The following is a 22,119-nucleotide window of genomic DNA, read 5'->3' as shown; positions in this document are numbered from 1 at the left end:
TTAATTCAGAGGAATGAGTTGTTGATTCCCACGTACCATTCCATGACCTTTTTCTTTTATGCCTCCAGAGGCATAGCTAGGGAGAGCAGTGCCTATAACTAACACTGTAAGAATGAAGTGTGGCAATAAGTCATGCTATATACCCCAAATAACAAGCAGCTTGTCCCACCAAATAATGTGACCAGGCAGAAGGATTCCCCCCGGATAAAAACTAAAATCTATATAATCTATATAGGTCAAAGACGCTATGGAGCAGTGACCCCATGGCACATGCCATTCCTGCACCTCTGTAGATACGCCTCTGTCTTCCTGCATAGGCTAACACAGGAAACTGCAGTGACAAGTGATCATGTGATCACAACCAGCCAACCAGACCCTTAGAGCTCGATTACATGACCAAACCAACTATCTGCACTTCCATGATTTGTCCTATTGGAAAAGCTGTGTATGAAAAAAAAATATCGTCTCTGTTAACATAAGTTTTATTTGTCTTTCAGAAATCTATACCATTGGGGGGAATGGTAAGGGATGGCCATGTGTATTTCCATTTAAATTCAACAACACCTTGTACCATAAATGTACTAAAGATGGAAGGTCTGATGGAATACCCTGGTGTGCCACCACCTTGTCATATGCCCGGGACGGAAGATGGGGTTATTGCCCCAGTGCTGGTAAGCAATATGTATATATGATATCTTTTCACATACATCTCACAGATTGAAAGTGGAGCTGAACTCTTGCACAGGACAGAAGGAAAACATAGAGAAATGCACCCTGTATGTATTTAGAGAGTTTAGCCTGTCTGATTCTCCCTCATCTGTGCCTAATCACAAGTTGTTATTTGATCCCTCAGCTGTGTTATCTGACTGCTCACTTGAAAGCACTGGATGTTAAAATGTCTGCTTCCATGAAAGCAGGAAGTAGACACACTGCAGATTTATTGCAGGATTTGGATCAGCTGTAACACAGAAATGTTTTTCTTTAAAGGTTAGTATGCTGTTGCTTATCTTTTAAAGCAGAGAAGCAGTTCTGAGTTCAGGTGTGCTTTAAAGTGAGTCTGAAGTGATAAAACAAAACTTACCTAAGCAGAGTGAAGGCTCTGGGTCCTATAGACTCTCCTCTCCTGGTCCCGTCGTTCCTGCGCTGGCTCCCCCGTTAGTAGTCTCTGTCTGACCGATGGCCTGAAGACTGTTCACTTCCACCGCGGGAGGCTTCGGCAATCTTCAGGAGCCTGAGTTCTCCCGAAGACAGGCTGCTCCGTACTGCGCATGCGCGAGTGCGCAAGAGAAGGCTATAATAGCCCTCATAAGTGTATGACCATAGGTACTAGTAAAAGATGAGTGATTTTTATATATATATATATATATATATATATATATATATATATATATATATATATATATATATATATATATATATATATAGTCATGATTCCATAAGGTGCCGGTGCTTTATATTGCAATCAATAACTGCATGTGCATACAATTCCTATATCTAAAAACGGGGTAGGTCTGCCAGTAATCCACCCGCGCACACCCGCCTACCGCTCGCACACACGACTGCCCCTTCTGGCCCTGTCCTCCTCCGTCCTCCTCCGGCTCTCGGCAGTGTCTCTGCGTCTTGTCCCTGCACATGCGCGCGCTAAAAAGCACTGACACACGGAGAGACACATAGACACTTGCCTATTGAGTAGGATGCTAGCAGGTGGAGGAGTGTAGACAGTACATAGACTGCTGCTGAGTGCAAACCCAAGCAGCCAGTTGATTAAACACAGGGGCACCTCTAGGCATAGGCAGTACAGGCCATTGCCTGGAATGCCATTGGTCTTGGGGGGGCGCCGTGTTGCTGGATTAAGCCCCGCCCCAAAATCAAGCCCTGCCCCTGGACTAAGCCCCACCCCCGTGGGTGTTCTATTACTTGCTTCTGCTGCATCTACTTAGCGTAAGTTGCAGGCAGCTGCCACCTCTGTGCCTTGTGAATCCTTCTTTCCCTCTTTGCGCCTCCTTCTGTCCCTTTTGTGCCTCCTGTCTCCTCGTGCCTTCTTCAGTCCCTTGTGCCATGTCTGACACTGTTTGTCCTTCTCTCTCCCTTTGTGCCTCCTTCTTTCTCCATGTGCCACCTCTGCCTCCTTCTGTTCCCCTTTGTGCCTCCTTCTATCCCCCTGTGCCTCTTTATGTCCCTTTTGCCTTTATTTGTCCTTTTGTGCTACTTCTGCCCCCCTGTTCCTCCTTCAGTCTCACTCTGCCTCCTTCTTTCCTCCTGTGCCTCCTTCTGTCTCCCTTTGTGCCTCCTTCTGTCTCCATGTGCCTCTTCAGTCCCCATGTGCCATCTCTGTCCCCTGAGCCTTCCTCTGTCCCCCTGTGCCTCCTTATGTGCCCCTTTGTGCCTTATTCTGTTTCTCTGTGGCTCTTTTTGTCCCCCTCTGCCTCCTTCTGTCTCCCTGTGCCTCCTTCTGTCTCCCTTTCTGTCTCCTTCTGTCTCCATGTGCCTCTTCAGTCCCCATGTGTCACCTCTGTCCGCTGTGCCTTCCTCTGTCTCCCTTTCCTCAATCTGACCCCATTGTGCCAACTCCTGCCCCACTTTGTCCCTACCTTCTGTCCCCCCTCCCCGCACAGGTTTTCTCGCCTGGAGTGACAAAATGGCTAGAGCCGCTCCTGATTAAACTAATGAACACTTCATGGCTCATGTGCAAAACTCTGTGCATTGCAGATTATGATACGTTTCACACAATACATTAAAAATACATAAACCTAAGCTAGGGCTACAAAGAGTGTGGGTGTGAGTTTTCTTTTATATTTACATAACTGGGATTGTTCCGTAAAACCTGATCTTGAGATTTGATAGTATATGAAATAAAGATATGCAGATTATAAAACTAAGGAGGGTTCTTTGTCATACTTCTTACGGTAAGCACAGAATAAGCTGCTTTCCAGATGTGACCTTATATAAGGCATTGCAAGAATGTGTTAACTAATTGTCTTTTAATATACATTTCAGATGTTTTTGTAAAGATCCAGTGTTTCAGAGTCCCACAAGTACCTCTTTCTCAAGGAAGAAAAAATAGAAAATGAGGACGGGCCATAATACTTATCAGCAATGTGTGGCTTCAAGTTGCTGTTTCATTACAACTACACATCACTGATTAAAGGGGGCTGTAACATCCAAAAAGTCTAAGAAAATAGTGCCCTAAAAATATATGTAAACCCCACTTTTTTCTAAAATAGGTCCCTATACATCCCCATTTTATTTTTACCTAGTTTGGATAACTTTGCCTAACTGCAGTCAGTGCCAGCGGTATTGTGAGAAGGTTTTTTTTTTTTTGTTTTGTTTTTTTAGCTACAGTAACAAGCTTATCTCAGCATGCAAATAAAAAGTTTCCTTTTTCAGATAAGTCCCACAAATAACCCACAAAGATAACCTACAAATCAGGGTTGGCTCTCTAATGCTGGGCATACACGGCGTCGAGGGGAGGATTATCAATCGAGCCTGATGGGATTCCGCGCTCGATCCCCGCAGGCGGACAATAGCGGCGAATCGAGCGGGTGATAAGAAGCGCCGGCAGGGACGAGCGGGAATCGATCCGAGCGGGGATGCAGCGTGGGTCAATCCGGCAGCTAATCGGCCGCCGGAACGACCCGTGTATGCCCAGCATAAAAGTTAACAAAATCAGCTTGGAGGAACTCATATATGGTGCATACTCCACAACAGAAACTTCTAACAAAGTATGGGAAGGATAAGCACAATTTCATTCACACTGATTCCTACAAAGTCCTTGCAAAATCACATGGTCATATTCAGTTAATAGATTTAATAATTCAGAAAATGGACTAGTGTCCGACCTGATCCTGAACATAACATGCGTATAAATGTACTGAGAGAATTTGCTACCTATACTACACTACGAGACACACTCAACTCAGGATTGATAGAGTTCTTGCTTTGATTGAACTGATTAAATTTGTCTTATTCGATATTTGTTATTTACTAATGAACTCATGGCATAGACACATGAGTCATTGTTATTAAGAAATTGCAATTTTAAAAGTGTTTTATGGCTGTAATTCCTTATCAGTGAGGGTAAAGCTATAGTCCGACCAAGTACCAACTGGACAGAAACCTTCACTTGCATACCTGATGTTTAACTCTTTCAGACAGAGAAAGAAGAAAAGGAACACAGCATAGTTAATTGTGTGCATGGCACTGTACATACACATGTCTATATCATCATGTCACATGTCACCTCGGTATTCCTTTAACTATTTCTGCCGCCCTCGATCGCGGGTGCGCCCCCGTGGTGTCCCCCTGTAGCCCTGGGATCAGTGAACGGGAACATAGTTCCTGATCACCGATCCGTCTCCCCAGCAGAAAAACCGAAGCACTCTAACTAGAGGCTTCAGTCTTTCTGCCCGGAAAAATTTCCGCATCCCCTTTGTACTTCCGGTTAGTGAGAAGCACAAGGAGGGGGAAAAAAATTCAAGGTGGGCATCTTGTGGCCAAATAGTAAAACTACATCTATATATTTTTTACATTACAATTTACACATATAATAACATTAAAAATTAACTGTTTATTTCCCACACCAAAATATTACCCAAGTAAAATTTTTAATGGAAAAAAAAAATTACAATTAAAAAAAAAAGACATAAATAGTTACCTAAGGGTCTGACCTTTTTAAATATGCATTTGAAGGGGATATACTACGAACGTTTTTTAAATTATAAGCTTGTAAATAGTGATGGTCGCAAAATGGAAAAAATGCACCTTTATTTCCAAATAAAATATTGGTGCCATACATTGTGATAGGGACAATTGTGAATGGTGTCATAACCGAGACAAATGGGCAAATAAAATACATAGGTTTTAATTATGGTAGCGTGGATTATTTTAAAGCTGTAATGGACGAAAACTGAGAAATAATGATTTTTTTCCATTTTTTTCTTATTAATCCTGTTAAAATGCATTTATAAAAAAAATAATTCTTAGCAAAATGTACCACTCAAAGAAAGCCTAATTAGTGGCGGAAAAAACAAGATGAAGATCAATAAATTGTGATAAGTAGTGATAAAGTTATTAGCGAATGAATGGGAGGTGAAAATTGCTCTGATGCATAAGGTGAAAAATCCCTGCGGGCTGAAATGGTTAAAGAAGCAGGGACAGCCACACTATCCCAGGAAAAAAACAATAACACATGTATAAGTAGATAAATACTTGTTCTACTTACATAACATATGTAATGTACTGTCCATGTTTTGAATTCAGTGAATTTTATATTGTAAAGAAAGAGAAACCTGTTCCTGGCATTTTCCATTTTTACTTCTTTTGACTGAAGCCAATCCTGATGTAATTTCCTTCCTTACTCTTTTTTTTCTCCTGGAAACTGCACTGTCATAGCTAGCTTGCTTTAAACACATGTGAGCACAGCACAGATCAGATTTCAGCAGCCTTTCCTTTCTCAGCCTCGTGTGACATTTAACTGCCCTCAGCCAATCAGTGAGAAGTGGGAATGTGGGAGGGGAGATGACAAGCTTCCTTCTCGTCAGCAATGTACCAAATAGAGCCAAGCTGACTGAGATAAGATTTATTACAGCAGAAACATTTATGATTAGATTGGAATGCTTGCAATGCAGGGTCAGGTTGTAGGCTGCATAATAAACACAGAGCAGTGGGTAAATGGAATTTGATTGTGTGGCTGACAATCCCGCTTTAAACAATTACAAATGTGAATTTCATAAGAATGCCCATCTTTAAAGAAAAACCTTTAGGTAAATCAATGTTTTAATATCTGCCCATAACTAAAAAAAATTGCTTTTGGTTGAACTTAGCTTTTTAAATACTTTCTGTCTCACTAATGCTTGTGATTTTTGTGATAATCAGCAAGGATCTGCTTTGCCATTAGATGTTGGTTGCAATGCACTATGGGAAAAGAACCAGGTCACAAAAGCTTGCTACCAATTCAACTGGAACGCCCTCCTCCCTTGGAGTCAAGCCCGGAGCTCTTGTCAGGCTCAAGGTGGAGATCTGCTGAGCATCACAAACTTGGAGGAATACAAGTACATTGCCCGTAAGTAGACAAATCCTTTCAGCGAGCTGCTTCTCATTGAACGTTACAGGAATCCTCACCTGAGTTGAGGAATATATACAAGGTGCCAATCTTGGCTTTGTTTTATAAATATGCTACTTCGCTGGCCATTGCATAGATCCTTTGCCTCTTAAAGAGTAACTGTCAGGCTGCAGAAGCTAATTTAAACCTCTATTCTCCTGTGTTAAACAGTTTAGACAGAAGCCAAAAAGGCATTACTAAAGATAAAAATCTCTCTTACATTTGATGTGTGCTTATCAGCAAAGCTAAGCTCCTAAGGAGGACGCAAGCCGCATTCCATACTGCAAAGCATTCTGGGGCCCTCCCCTCGGCTGCTAAGGAGAAGACGGGATCAAGTTTCAGCAGCTTCTAACTCAGTCCAGCCACAGCACAGATAAATCTCGGGGCAGAGTACACTGCAGGAGTCCGCTATTGTTCCTAGCCACATGGCTCATTAATATTCACTGCACACTGTGTTATTCTGTACGAGCTCCTCTGTGATCAGGAAGCAGGCAGGACATGACGACACATTTGGCTTCACAAACATGGAACCTGCCATGGGCTGTCAGGAGCATCATTCTCTGCATATACTATATACAAATTCTGTGAAATCCAAACGTGGACAGTGAAATGCATATGTAATGTAAGTGCAGCCAATATTTAGCTACTGATATATGTGTTTATTTTCTCTGAGACCTTATACCTAACAGCTCCTCTTTAAGGGGCCCATACACTGGTCGAGTTCAGCGATCGATCGATTCTATAGAATCGATCAATCAGAAATCAATTCTTTAAAATCTAACGATCGATCGATTTGCGATCGATTTCAATGGATTTGATCTATCTGACAGGATGAAAAATCTAGGTCGATCTGCTGGTGGTAGCAGATCGAGTTGCATTGGATCTAATGGTCCAATAATGCATTTAGATAGACTTCCAATAGATTTCATTCTGAAATCTATTGGAAATCTGTTCCTAGGGTGTGGCACACATCAGACAGATTGCTGTCAGATTAGACTTGACAGACATCTGACAGAAATCTATCTGATGGTCGAAACTGCTGTAAATCTATACGTGTATGCCACCTTTAGGAGAGAAAGTGAATTGGATTGGGCAAAATATATAAAAAAAAATAATCCAATAAAGTATTATTGAAGCCAAAGGATCAGCATGGAAGCCAAGCAACTGCCATTTTGATTAATATGGAATTAAGATGGAATACATCATATTTTTCTTACTTTTCTTTAAAGTGGAATCCCAGCTAATCTTTTTTCTTTATTAGTTTTGGACAGTTTTTAATTGGTGTTGTTGTTATTTGTGTTTCTATGAGAGATATTTACCCACATACGTCTCCTTTTGGTGGATGGGGTTTTAGGAGCGGGTTTCAATATACTTTATCTCTCTTTCCCTGTGTTGGTCATTTTCAGCTTCTACCCTAGCCATTAGCCCTTTGTAGGATTGCTTAACAATAACCCTCCTTATTGTGGCCCAGACTTAACTGTCCTCCTCTTCGGCATTCAACCTTTATCATCATCTAACCCGCCTTATTCTGGCCCAACCAAAACCGTTCACCTCTCTGACACCTAACTCTTATCATGGACTAACCTTCCATCTCCTTTTTACCACCTAACCTAAACCTTCACATTTTTGTTGAGGAATCTCACCTCCCTTACCATTCATCGCAACCACCCTTAGCAATTTCTTAAAGAGACTCTGAAGTCTCTCTATAATGAGGTTTTTAGTTTAAAAACCTCATTAACATTATAGTCCGACCTAAAACACAGCAGAACCGCGGCTGAAAACCCCCTCGATCACCCCAAACTCACGGGGGTACACGGAGGCAACTTCCGCATAGAGGCAGCGCAGCTCTGCCTCTATGCGCGTCAATCCGCACCGATCGCCGCCTCTCCCCCGCCTCTCTCAGTCTTCCTTCACTGAGAGGGGCGGGGGAGAGGCGGAGATACGCATTGATTGACACGCATAGAGGCGGCAGCAAAATCCACGTCCAAGAAAGTCATGGAGATTTCAGCCGCGGTTCTGCGGCGTTTTAAGTCGGACTATAATGTAAATGATGTTTTTAAAATAAAAACCTCATTTTAGGGAGATTTCAGAGTCTCTTATCCTCATTACCATCACCTAACTCTAACCGTCCTATCAATGCATAATATTCCCCCTTTTTTTCCACCTTAATCCATTCCCAGTTTGATACCCAGTCTTATCATCACCTATCCTTATCCCTTGGTTTTGGCACCTAACCTTCAAAGTCTTACTGATAACACTAACCTTCCCTTAAAGAGAATCTGTATTGAAGAAATGTTATATAAATAAACATATCAGCCTGTTCGGGGACATCTCCTAGCCCCCTCTGTGACATTTTCACTGCTCTCTGCCACAATATTGGCGATAAAATAACAGTTTTATAAACTGTTTTGTAAACAATAAAAATGGCTGCCGAAACAGAAGAAACAGGATGTATACTGCCTTATGTTTGCATGACAAGTTTTTATTATTACACAGTGAATGCAGCCTTCAGATGTTATGTACAAGTTTAGAAAAAGTTTTACTTTCTGCCTCTGCGGCTCTGTGCCACTGAAGCATGACAAGAAACCTTAGACTCCTTTATAAACACAGAGGTTTCTTATAAACAGAGCTGAGCCAGGAGTCTGGACTCTGCACTTGTGTCTGGGTAACAAATTGTCAGCATGTGACAGGAAGCTCCCTCCTCTCACAGCCTCACAGACACGCTGAGACTCAGAGCAAGGACCTGTCTGTGAGTGAGAGATAAAGAAAGCACACAGGAGTGAACCTGGAGGGGCCGTGCATAATTTGTCCCCATCACAGCAGAGGCAGCTCCTTCCTCTCTGGGTCCACAAAGCTTGACAAAGAAAAGAAGATAAGATATATTACAGAGACAGTGCAACTAGAAAAGGCTGCAGTAAGCCAGAGCACATTAGAACAGGTATATGAACTTATAGGAGAAATAAGGCTGACAATTTTGTTAAAGAGTCGGGTCTATTTCAAAAGGGCGCCCGGCATGCCTGTATGAAAAGGGCGCCTCCATAGACCTCAATGTTAAATTAGAAAATATCGGCAAATAGGTGTTGAAAAGGGCGCCCGAGTTTTTATAGTTATCATAACATCGGCTATATGGAGGGCATGTAATGTAGCCCATATAATATGGGCTAGAAACGCCCCCGGATAGCCCATTTGTCTTAACTAGTTAAAAAAGGGATCAGTTTTGTTAGCCCATATATTTGTACTTCGTTTATTAAACAGGGCACATGGTTTTGCCCATACATATTATCTTCGGTTATAAAAGGGATCCAGTTATATAGCCAATATGTGATAAAGGCGGCTATGCTGGTTTAGCCTATACAGTACCTTCGCTTATAAAAGTGATCCTTTTTTGTAGCCCATATCTATTAATTTCGGCTACAGAAATGGGGTTTTAGTGTTGCCCATGTATGGATATGGCGTGTAATAGGGCTCCTTGTGTAGCCTATATATCTTACCTTACACTATAAAAAGTGAAATTTTGTAGCCTTTATTGGCTAGAAATCGGTTCACTTTCATAGCTGAAGGTACAACATATCGGCTAAACCTGTCGTCCTCCTTCTAGCCGAAGTTATCTCACATGGGCAACAAAAGAAGGATCACGTTCATAATTGAAGAGAACAAATATGGGCTAAACATTTGGCCTTTTATAGCCGCAGTAAAAAAAAAAAAGGAGTACAACAAAGGGATCCCTTTTGGGATCCCTTTTATAACCAAAATGAAGGATCCGTTTCATAAATGATTTTGATTAACATGGGCTAGACAAGGAATTAGGATCCCTTTCAAAACCGAAGTGAACAGATATAGGTAAAAATATATGGGTTATATAAAAGGGATCCCCTGTGTAAGAAAAGTGACAGATCCCGTTATAACCGGTGTGCACATCAATTGGCTATACCGTGATGTATTTTATAACCGATGTTACATGGGCTACACTAGGCGCCCTCGCTTTAGCCGAATTTATATAAATATAGGCTCCACCAGGCGCCCTTTTTTTACAGGCGCCCTTTTTAACCGATCCCAAAGAGTCTCTTTAAAGCAAACATGAACTGAAAATTAAAAGGCAAAATAAACATACACACATCATACATACCTACCGTGTAATCTACTCCTCAATCTCTTTCTCTTCTCCCGCATCCTGTTTGTTCACTTTGATCAATTAAATTCTCCATCCTCCATTTTGAAAATGGCCATTACACCATAACAGCTTCCTGGTCAGCACACTGTTAAACTGTAACATCACCCACTTGAGCCATAAGGACACATGGACATTACCTTGCTCATCAGTTGATCTTTCAGTTATAACTGAAAGCAATTGATATATAACTGACAGCATCTGATATATTTAAGTTCTGACAAAATCTTGTCAGAAATAGAAGGAATCGTAAGAAGAAAACGGTCAGCTTCTGAGAGTAACTGATGTATGTAATATTAATTTGCATGTCCATTGTGTTTATTTTAAAAAATTTTACTTGGCTTAGGTTCACTTTAACCACCTATCAATTTCTAACTGTCATTACTATTGCCTAACCCTATTTCCTCTTTATGTATACCCAACCCTAACTGTTGTTACATAATGGTAAGTTTTTCTATACACAGATAGAGCTGAACTTCATGCCACAATGATATTTTGCTGCAAAACCTCTTCGCAGATTTCTCCTTACTTCCTGTGGCTAAGATGGGTTTTGGTAGAAGATTACAGTACTGATTTTTCTACACTGCCTTTCAAATGATTATACAAATGATATTTTTCTCTAATTTTCATAAATAGTCGATGCAAGTAGCAGTCAGCATAATGTGGCAGTCAGCATAATGTTTGGAGTCATAAACCATAAGAGCATAATTTGAATGTTACTGAACAAACCTCCCAATGATAACGGTATGTTTTTCAAAAATAAACTGCACTGTTCCAAATTATTACAAACAACAGCGTTTCAAAGCATTTTATAGGCCGTAAAGAACCTAAAATGGTAAATGTTTTGAATTTGCAGCATTTTTTGTGAGATCAAACGCTATTTCATTTAAAAACATTTTAAAGAGACACTGAAGCGAAAAAAAAAAATGATATAATGAATTGGTTGTGTACTATGAATAATTTCTAGAAGATTAGCAGCAAAGAAAATATTCTCATACTTTTATGTTCAGGTATATAGTGTTTTTTCTAACATTGCATTATTCTATAATATGTGCAGATTACACAACACTCAGCATTCAAAATGATTCTTTCAGAGCAGTCTGTGAAGTAATGACCTCTCCTCTAGCAGAGAAAAAGTAAACAGTTCACTTACAGTTGAGATAATAAAAGTCAGATAACAGCCCTCTCCACGACTAACTTAGTCGGAGAGCTTAATGACTTGTTTGCATAGAGATAACAACTGGAGTTTCTCAACTCTTCCTGTACTGGAAACAATTAGACTGATGTATCTGATCTTAATGTTTTATTTCTTAGCTGTGCTACACATACAAATCATAATATCATCATTTTTTTCCGCTTCAGTGTCTCTTTAAGAGGTCAAGTAACATGTTAAAGAACCACACAAAAAAGAACATTTAAAATACATACAAGAAGTGCATTTTTCCCAGAGTAAAATCAGCTATAAATTATTTTTCTGCCATGAGTTTCTCTCCTTTTATGCTGATAGCAGCCAATGATGCATACAGTAGGTATTCCTTGCAGCATGAGATGGTATGTTGTCATTCATGAAGATGATTTTATCATAGTTACATAGTTACATAGTTATTTTGGTTGAAAAAAGACATACGTCCATCGAGTTCAACCAGTACAAAGTACATCTCCAGCCCGTCCCCCACATACCCCTGTTGATCCAGAGGAAGGCGAAAAAAACCCCACAAGGCATGGTCCAATTAGCCCCAAAAGGGAAAAATTCCTTCCTGACTCCAGATGGCAATCAGATAAAATCCCTGGATCAACATCATTAGGCATAAGCTAGTAATTGTAGCCATGGATGTCTTTCAACGCAAGGAAAGCATCTAAGCCCCCTTTAAATCAGGGGCGCCTCTAGCCATTTTGTCACTCCAGGCGAGAAAACCTGTGGCGCCCCCCCCCCCCCCAGTCTTCAGCCACATGAAACACCCCCCCCCCCCCCACACACACACACACACACACACACACACACACACACAATATTATACTATATTTTCAATCGTTTTTTTGATCGATTTCTCATAGAAGTGAATGGAAATCGATCGGACAGTAAATCTGAAAAATCTTATTGTGTATTCCCAGCATCACACATCCTGGGACTGTTTGTTTACAATAGCATTTAAAGGAGAACTGTAGTGAGAGGTATATGGAGGCTGCCATATTGATTTCTGTTTAAGCAACACCAGTTACCTGGCAGCCCTGCTAAGCTATCTGCCTGCAAAATCACACCAGAAACAAGCATGCAGCTAATCGTGTCAGATCTGACAAAAATGTCAGAAACACCTGATTTGCTGCATGCTTGTTCAGGGTCTAGGGCAAAAAGTATTAGACGTAGATGATCAGCAGGATAACCAGGCAACTGGTATTGCTTAAAAGGAAATTACCGTAATATGGCAGCCTCTATATACCTCTCACTACAGTTCTCCTTTAAAGTGACCCCAGAGATCACGAATTACAACATTTTTTACTTACCTGGGGCTTCCTCCAGCCCCATAAGCATGGATGAATCCCTCGTCATCCTCCCATTGCCCTCTGTTCAGCGGTAATCAGTGCTGACCTTCTGTGTATGCGCAGAAGACCCCGGCAGACATCACTGAGCCAAATGCCGGAGCTGATTATCGCTAAAACAGAGGACTGCGGGAGGATGGCGAGGGAAGAACCGTGCTTATGGGGGTGGAGGAAACCCAGGGTAAGTAAAAAAAAAAAACTTTATAAACCGTGATCTCTGGTACACTTTAAAGTGGACCTGAACTCAGAATGTCCTCTCTGCTCTTAAAGATAGGCAACAGCATAATAATTTTTACATTGAACCTGAGATGAGAAGCGTCCCAAGTTCCATACTTACCTGGGGATTCCTTAAAGGAGTTATCCGGGCAAAAATAAGAAAATAAACGCTACTTACCGGGGGCTTCCTCCAGCCCCAAGCGCCCAGCATGTCCCTCGCCGCAGCTCTGCCCGCAGCCGCTCGCCTGCGCAAACGTCGCTGTCAATCACCGCCACGTGGGCCGGAGCGGACGGCGCAGTAGTTCTGTGCCTGCGCAGTCCGCTCCACGTGGCAGTGATTGACAGCGCCGCTCGCGCAGGTGCAGTACAGGCCAACCTGGAGGCCGGCCTGACGTCATCGCTGGGGACCGGGACAGAGCTGCGGCGAGGGAATGCTGGGAGCTTGGGGCTGGAGGAAGCCCCCGGTAAGTAGCGTTTATTTTCTTTTTTTTGGCCGGATAACTCCTTTAAGCTCTGTTAGGGCTGCTCGTCCCTCGCCATCTCACTGGGTGACTCCTGTCACCTGCAGTTGTCCCCGAAAGCCTGGCTGCACTCCATCGTGCATGTGTGGCTCGGCCAGGCGTGCTCCCGTCCCTGTACTTGTACTGCGCAAGCACCGATCCCGCCCAGGGACAGGAGCGCACCTGGAAGGGCCGCACATGTGTGACTGAGCGCAACTCGGCCAGGCTTTCGGGGACAATTATGGGTGACTGGAGTCACCCAGGGAAATGGCAAAGGACGAGCAGCCCTAACGTGTTTAAGGAAGCCTACTGTAAGTATTGTACCAAAGACGCTGCTCGTCTCTGGTACACTTTAAAAAAAACATTTCTTTGTTACAGCTGATACAAATCTTAAAATAAATCATCACTTTTTCTACTTCCTGCTTTCATGGAAGCATACATATTGTTAACATCCTGTGCTTTCTAATGAGCTTATCTGCCATGGCATGGCAGTCAGGTGACACAGGGAGGGTCAAATTACAACTTGCGATTAGTAATAAATGAGGGGGCATGAAACAGGCTAAATCTAAATACATACAGGGTGCATCTCTCCAAGTTTTCCTTCTGTCCTGTGCAAGAGTTCAGGTCCACTTTTTTTTTTTTATTAATGCAGCAGCAAGAAGTGATCACAACTTTAGCCTACTATGGGCATGGGCTTACCTTAAGCTGCCTCAGCACAGCACTCCTAATGCAGCCACTTGTTTGGGGGGTCCGGGAGGGGGAGAGAGAGAGCAGTACACATGCAAGGCCGGGCCGGCCAAGGGGGGGCTCAGCAGGGGGCACAGACACAGTAGCCGTGCAATCTTCCTGTCCTCCCATCCATGCGGCGCCAGCCAGGAGAGTCACGCTGCCTTCAGGCAGGGGGCGGAGTTAGAGGTGGCATCGCACACACACACACAGTAAACAAACTGCGGCTGCTGCTAGGGAGAGGGGTGGTGGGCGGGCAAGGCGATTTGGAGGAGGTGGAGTGGGCGGGACTATCCACCGAGACTTTCCAGCTACTCTATTGGCTGGGCCTGGGCGGGTGGGGAGGGGGGCGTGCATATAAGCGGCAGAGCACCACGACCACGTGGTGTAAATAAACCACGATCGCCGCCGACAAGCAGCTGATTTTAATAGCGGCAATCAGCCGCACACAGTCAAACCACCCTCCGCAGCAGCGTGCCCGGCGCCTCCCTCTCTTCATGCCGCCTCAGGCACCCGCTTGTAGTGACAGCCGGTAAAGGCGCCCCTGCTTTAAATGCAGGTATAGAGTTTGCCATAACGACTTCCTGTGGCAATGCATTCCACATCTTAATCACTCTTACTGTAAAGAACCCTTTCCTAAATAAATGGCTAAAACGTTTTTCCTCCATGCGCATCTCATGTCCTCTAGTCCTTTGAGAAGGCCTAGGGACAAAAAGCTCATCCGCCAAGCTATTATATTGCCCTCTGATGTATTTATACATGTTAATTAGATCTCCTCTAAGGCGTCTTTTCTCTGGACTAAATAAACCCAGTTTATCTAACCTTTCTTGGTAAGTGAGACCTTCCATCCCACGTATCAATTTTGTAGCTCGTCTCTGTACCTGCTCTAAAACTGCAATATCTTTTTTGTAATGTGGTGCCCAGAACTGAATTCCATATTCCAGATGTGGCCTTACTAGAGAGTTAAACAGGGGCAATATTATGCTAGCATCTCGAGTTTTTATTTCCCTTTTAATGCATCCCAAAATTTTGTTCGCTTTAGCTGCAGCGGCTTGGCATTGAGTATGATTATTTAACTTGTTGTCGATGAGTACTCCTAAGTCCTTCTCCAAGTTTGATGTTCCCAACTGTATCCCATTTATTTTGTATGGTGCTAGACCATTGGTACGACCAAAATGCATGACTTTACATTTGTCAACATTGAATTTCATCTGCCATGTATGTGCCCATATAGCCATCCTATCCAGATCCTGTTGCAATATGACACTATCTTCCTGAGAGTTGATAATTCTGCACAATTTTGTATCATCTGCAAAAATAGCAACATTGCTCACTACTGCATCTACTAGGTCATTAATTAATAAATTGAAGAGCACTGGACCCAGTACAGACCCCTGTGGGACCCCACTGCTAACAGTCTCCCATTTTGAGTACGATCCATTGACCACAACTCTTTGTTTTCTGTCCATTAGCCAGTTCCCTATCCATGCACACAAACTCTTCCCCAGTCCTTGCATCCTCAACTTTTGCACCAGACTTCTGTGGGGAACCGTGTCGAAAGGCCTTTGCAAAGTCCAAGTATATCACATCTACAGCATTCCCAATATCCATATTAGCATTCACTACCTCATAAAAGCTGAGCATGTTAGTCAAACAGGACCTGTCTTTAGTAAACCCATGTTGATGCTGAGAAATAAGATTATTTTCTACTATGAAGTCATGTATAGTATCTCTTAATAACCCCTCAAATAGTTTGCATACAACTGATGTTAAGCTTACAGGTCTATAATTTCCTGGATCAGATTTTTTGCCCTTCTTAACCACCCTGGCGTTCTGATAAGATCGCCAGGGAGGCTGCGGGAGGGTTTTTTTTAATTAAAAAAAAACTATTTCATGCAGCCAACTGAAAGTTGGCTGCATGAAAGCCCACTAGAGGGCGCTCCGGAGGCGTTCTTCCGATCGCCTCCGGCGCCCAGAATAAACAAGGAAGGCCGCAATGAGCGGCCTTCCTTGTTTTGCTTCCCTCTTCGCCATAGCGACGAGCGGAGTGACGTCATGGACGTCAGCCGACGTCCTGACGTCAGCCGCCTCCGATCCAGCCCTTAGCGCTGGCCGGAACTTTTTGTTCCGGCTACGCTGGGCTCAGGCGGCTGGGGGGACCCTCTTTCGCCGCTGCTCGCGGCGGATCGCCGCTGCTCGCGGCGGATCGCCGCAGAACGGCGGCGATCAGGCAGCACACGCGGCTGGCAAAGTGCCGGCTGCGTGTGCTGCTTTTTACTTGAGCCAAATCGGCCCAGCAGGGCCTGAGCGGCAGGCTCCGGCGGTACTGGACGAGCTGAGCTCGTCCAGACCGCTCAGCTGGTTAAATAATGGGAAAACGTGGGCTGTACGCCAATCCACTGGGACTCTGCTAGTTGCAAGAGAGTCACAAAAGATAAGATAAAGGGGCTTAGCTATAACTGAACTTAATTCTCTTAGGACCCGAGGATGCATGCCATCCGGGCCAGGTGCCTTGTCTATTTTTAATTTATTTAGTCTTGCCTTTACTTCTTCCTGCGTTAAGTATTTAATATTACAGTTAGAAGATTGAGACTCTTCTGCCTCTGTAATTTGCAAAAATTATGAAAAAAATGGTTATTCTTTTTGTACTATGGAAGCAAGAGGTCAGTCAGAAACTCCACATACTTTCCAGAGGTCATTTTCTTTTTTTTCTTTCTTTCTCTTTTTTTTTTATAGACAAATTTTATTGAGTTTTTCAGATGATATTTGACACCTTCAAGGACTCTAAAGGAGCCCATTAGCTCTCTCTCCATGATTCCAGCTCAAAACATTGCTCCGCCACCTCTTTTCTGACCTTGTAGCCTTGTTGGGACATGTTGGCCGTCCATGAACTATCCACCACTTTATCCATCTGGACCATACAGGGTTGCACGGCGTTCATCAGTAAACAAGACTGTTTAACCACTTAACGACCGCCTAACGCCGATAGGCGTCGGCGGGTCGTTAGTGGTATAGCATGGAAACGCCAGTTCACGGAGGCTGTCTCCGTGAACAGTCGGAGAGCCGCCGATCGCGGCTCACGGGCGAAATGTAAACACGCGGGGAAGAAATCCCCGCTGTTTACATCATACGGCGCTGCTGCTGCGCAGCGCCGTAAAGGAGATCGGCGATCCCCGGCCTCTGTTTGGCCGGGGATCGCCGGCATATGATAGGCTAAAGCCTATCCTAGGATGCGCAGGACGGACTTCCGTCCTGCGCATTACAGATGAAGAAGAAGAGGGAGGTGAGCAGAGGGAGGGCGGAAATGGCTGCAGAGGGGGGCTTTGAGGAGCCCCCCCGCTACTCCGTAATAGCCGGCGACGATCAGACCCCCCCAGCAGGACATCCCCCTAGTGGGGAAAAAAGGGGGGGAAGTCTGATCGCCTGGCCAGAATCCTGATCGGTGCTGCGGGCTGTAGAGCCCACGCAGCACCGATGATGAGAAAACTTGCTGGTCCTTAAGTGGTTAAAATTAGTGTTCATTAATTTCTCGGCCCACTGCAGCCATTTTTGCTTGTGAGCATTGGCTGAATAGAAGTTTTATGCATAATTGCAATCCTCCAGAGGATTCTGCACCTTGATGTTCACAGGACTCCAGAGGCACCAGCAGCTTCAAATGCCTGTTTGCTGCTTTGCAATGGCATTTTAGCAGCTGTTCTCTTAATCTGACTTATTTGTCTTGCATAAACCTTTCTCATTTTGCATTTATCTGCATGAACCCCATGTGTGCTCTGATTCAGCTACATCTTTTAGTACGATAATCATGCTTAAAGTTATCCAGAGCTGCAATAAAAGCATGACTCAATACTTACTCGGGGCTTCCTCCAGCCCCTTAAGCACATCTGAGTCCCTCGCCATCCTCCCGCATCTACCGTTCTGCTGTGATCAGCCCCGGTAACAGGCTTAAGGTGGCCACACACGATACAATGAAATGATCCGATTTTACAGTAATTCAATAAAAGTGATCGTATCTCTTGGAAAAAATTTAAAGCTTTTTTTTTCATCCGATCGGATTTCCCAATTTTTTTTTCTATTTAAATCGATACGGAATGCCAGGTACTTCTCTTCAATTTCTACTAAAGATTGTATGGTGTGTGTTGGATTGTCAATATATTAATATACACACCCTAGCAATTTTCTCAGAGTTTCCAATCATTTGTATCATAATTGAGGAAAAATTGAACATAGGTGTGTGGTACATTGGTCATATTTTTGAAATGTTACAATCAGTCAGAAAAAATTGATTGCAATTCTTAAATTGAACAGATATTTAAAAAATGGTATGGTGTGTGGCCAGTGCCACACTAAGTCACGTCAGTCGTGGCCTAATTATCTCAGGTGTAGTTTTGGTAAAATATCTAAGGTTTTTATACCTTGTCCAAAGCGTTCAACTAGTTCATGCTTTTTGGCAGCAGAGATGTCCTTTTTCTTTCCTATGTGGTGGTCTACTTAATAATGTGGAATGTCCTTCTTTAGTAGTTTTTCCTTTAAATGGGCTCACCAGGCAAATTATCACAGGTGTCCAACAAACATTTCTTTCGGTGATCAAAAGAACCCTGAGACACAATACCATCAATGAGATTAATTGAAAAACAAAATATCTAATCTTTATGATACTTAAAAACAAATTACATAATAATTTGGAACACTGTGTACTCTAGTTCTGATTAGTAATATACAGCTGTATTTGTCCATAATATACAGGCTGGCATAGTATGGTAACAGTGCTTGCCAGTATGCCAACCATCCCAGCCGGCAACTATCAGTTTTGATTCTGAGACTATTTACAGGGAAATTACAGGACTAGTATTTGCATATATTTCAATGTTTGATCATTTCTGTTTACATGCAGAGAACCCAAATGCTAGTAAATATTCATTCTGGATTGGCCTCAATCAGCTGGACCCAATGGCTGGTTGGCAGTGGTCTGATGGTGAACCCTTTGCCTTTGTCAACTCAGCGTCAGGTACAGTGTATATTTTGTTTTCATACTTTTTGTATACATATTGAATTGGTGCCAAGTATCAGGAGGCAAGACTCATATGGTAATATCTGCTTCTCCCAAGACTCCCAACCTAACCTATATTCTGCTATGGGTAGCAACCGTTTCTCGTTTCTGACAGTACCCTTCTATCCTCCCCCCAAACACCAAACCACCTACCACTATGCTTAACACAAATTTTCTTACGGACACGCATAATACTAACCTACCTACCAATACGCCTAATGGAGTGCTTGCAACTGCTTGTCAAACACTTGCACCACTCACTATATCACTCTTTCTGCTTGCCAAAGTCTCCCTGCTTAACCGAACGTCCCCAGTACCCATTGCCACCCAGTGCCACTTACTGATTACTTGCCACACACTTGCTCTACTAGTCATCTACTGACAGTTACTGGCACTTCCCGAACACTCGCCCTATCACATTGCTTACCCAAATACCCATGCCAAAAACAACCACCACATTGCCCCTTAATATTTTGCTTTCTGTTGGATGGATGAAAAGTGCCGTTGTTTCTGAAACTATTGGCTTCGATGCTCAATAGTCCGTGTTGTTGTTCAGGCATCTTTGTTAAGCACTGTATATGATACTTAAATGTACTTTTAAAGGGGCACTATGGCGAAAAATTTTTACATTTAAAATATGAGCAAACACATACAAATAAGAAGTACGTTTTTTCCAGAGTAAAATGAGCCATAAATTACTTTTCTCCTATGTTGCGGTCACTTACAGTAGGTAGTAGAAATCTGACAGAAGCGACAGGTTTGGGCTAGTCCATCTCTTCATGGGGGGATTCTCAGGGATTTATTTATTTTCAAAAGCACATAGTGAATGGCAGTTGCTCTGTCCAACTGCCAAAAAACTGTTTAACGAGCAGGGAAGCTGACCAGCATCATTGTTATAATCCTTTTTAAGGAAGATCTTTATAAACAATAAAAGCCTTGCTGAGAATCCCCTATGAAGAGATGGACTAGTCCAAAACCTGTCGCTTCTGTCAGATTTCTACTACCTACTGTAAGTAACAGCAACATAGGAGAAAAGTAATTTATGGCTCATTTTACTCTGGAAAAATGTACTTCTTATTTGTCTATGGTTTGCCCTATTTTAAATTTTACAATTTTTCACCCTAGTGCCCCTTTAAATAAAATAATTGATGTAAATGTTGTACATAACTTGCACATGCTGTACATGTTTTATGCTTTGTCAATGTGAATTTATTTTTCTCTTTTTAATTTATTTTTATTATGTTTTCTGTTAAATGTGTTAAAGCGGAACTGAAATAAACAAAAAAAAAAAAGTTTCACTTACCTGGGGCTTCTGCCAGCCCCCTGCAGCTGACCTGTGCTTCCGATGTCCTGGACTGATCCTCCGTTTCCCCGCCACGCTCACTTTTCTTCACGCAGTGGAAGCCGACTTCTAAGTGAACCCCCACTGCGCCCTGGCCACACATATCCTAGTATTCTTTCCTGTAGCCAGGAGCATCCTGCACAGGTGCAGTTTGAGAAAATCTTTACTACGGGAGCATAAATGAGGACACTCGCAGCCATGTGCACTGGAACTGTGCAAAGTGAAAGTAAGCCGAAGGGGGGGGGGGGGGGGGGGCGATAGCATCAGTGAGTGGCTGCGTAGGCAAAGGTCGGCTGCAGGGGGCTGGGAGAAGCACCAGGTAAGTGAAATTCTTAATTTTTTTGTTTTTTTAAGTTCTGCTTAAAACCTAAAAATGTATTAAACATAAAGTCTTTAACCTATTGGGGACCGCCGTAGGTTGAATCAACGTCCGGCAGGTGGTGGTACCCTTTTGACCGGACGTTCATTCAACGTCCGCGCTAAAGAACCGCTCCCGACGTGATCGTGCGCACCCGAAGGGGGAGTTTAAGCTGTCATATGACAGCTGGCATCTCCCCCGAGTGATCAGCAGCCATCGCGTATGGCTGCTGATCACGTGATCACTACGATCGCCGTCGGATCGTAGTGATCACTTTGACAGCAGCAGCGGCAGGGGGGAAAAGAAGAGGATCCACTCACCTCCCTGCTGTTCCAGCGACGATCGGCTCGCCCCCCCTCTGCTCTGGCCGGCATCTCCGCTCCGTCTGACGTCAGCGCCGGGTCCCGGCTTGATGACGTCATCAAGCCGCGACCCGACCTGAGCGTCATTTGGAGCGGAGATGCCGGCTGGAGAAGAGGTGGCTTCTGCGGCTCATTGCTGGAGCCTGGAAGGTGAGGGATTGCTTCCAGCTACAGGGGGGACACCTGCCTCCATGGGGGACACACAGCCCAGCACACCACAGACGGGATCCGGCCGCCCGACCCCCCCCCAAACGCGTGCACCCCCCTCCACCGCAAAATGCCCTGGTCCTTAAGGGGGGTTAGGCGGCCGGTCCCGAAGTGGTTAATAACAACAACAAAATAATAATAATATCAACATCACAACATAAAGTGAAACCAATGTGAGGTTTCAGGCATTGGACAGAATACACCCGTCTATTTGTGGGGGGAATGTACACAGAGTCCTACTACAAAGGGAGTCTAAGAAGTTATTAAAATTTAAAGAGAAACTTTACTGAATATAACTTATTAAAATGACTTATTCTTTTTTACATTGTTAATTTATAAACTATTTAGTCAGTATTTGCCTATTACAAAATCTGTCCTTACCCTGATTTCAATTCTTAAAATGTATCACAGCTGGCAACATCTTTACCAGGAGAAAGAGCATCACTGTGGAATGTTGTGTGTTCCAAAGTGATAGAAACAACACTTTGTCTCCCAGAGTGCACTGGGGAGAGAAGTGTAACGATTGGTGTCAGCACACAGAGAGAATCTGATTAT

General features: G+C 43.4%; 1 protein-coding gene across 3 annotated transcripts in view; it reads left to right on the top strand.

The window, feature by feature from the left end:
- The window catches only part of PLA2R1 (phospholipase A2 receptor 1), a 143,885-nt gene that overhangs the window by 5,365 nt on the left and 116,401 nt on the right, over positions 1-22,119 (top strand). For all 3 annotated transcript variants that reach the window (XR_011022833.1, XM_068245646.1, XM_068245645.1), the window contains exons 2-4: positions 498-671; positions 5,897-6,061; positions 19,140-19,253. Coding sequence is in view for 2 of the 3 variants with exons in the window: in XM_068245646.1 (XP_068101747.1) it covers positions 498-671; positions 5,897-6,061; positions 19,140-19,253 (453 nt within the window). In the remaining variant the exon portion in view is untranslated. The remainder of the gene's footprint in view (positions 1-497; positions 672-5,896; positions 6,062-19,139; positions 19,254-22,119) is intronic.

The sequence above is a fragment of the Hyperolius riggenbachi genome, chromosome 7 (genome assembly GCF_040937935.1).
Source record: "Hyperolius riggenbachi isolate aHypRig1 chromosome 7, aHypRig1.pri, whole genome shotgun sequence".
Classification (NCBI taxonomy): Eukaryota; Metazoa; Chordata; class Amphibia; order Anura; family Hyperoliidae; genus Hyperolius; species Hyperolius riggenbachi.
The sequence above is the reverse complement of the archived record's forward strand: the minus strand, read 5'-3'. Positions and strand labels throughout refer to the sequence as shown.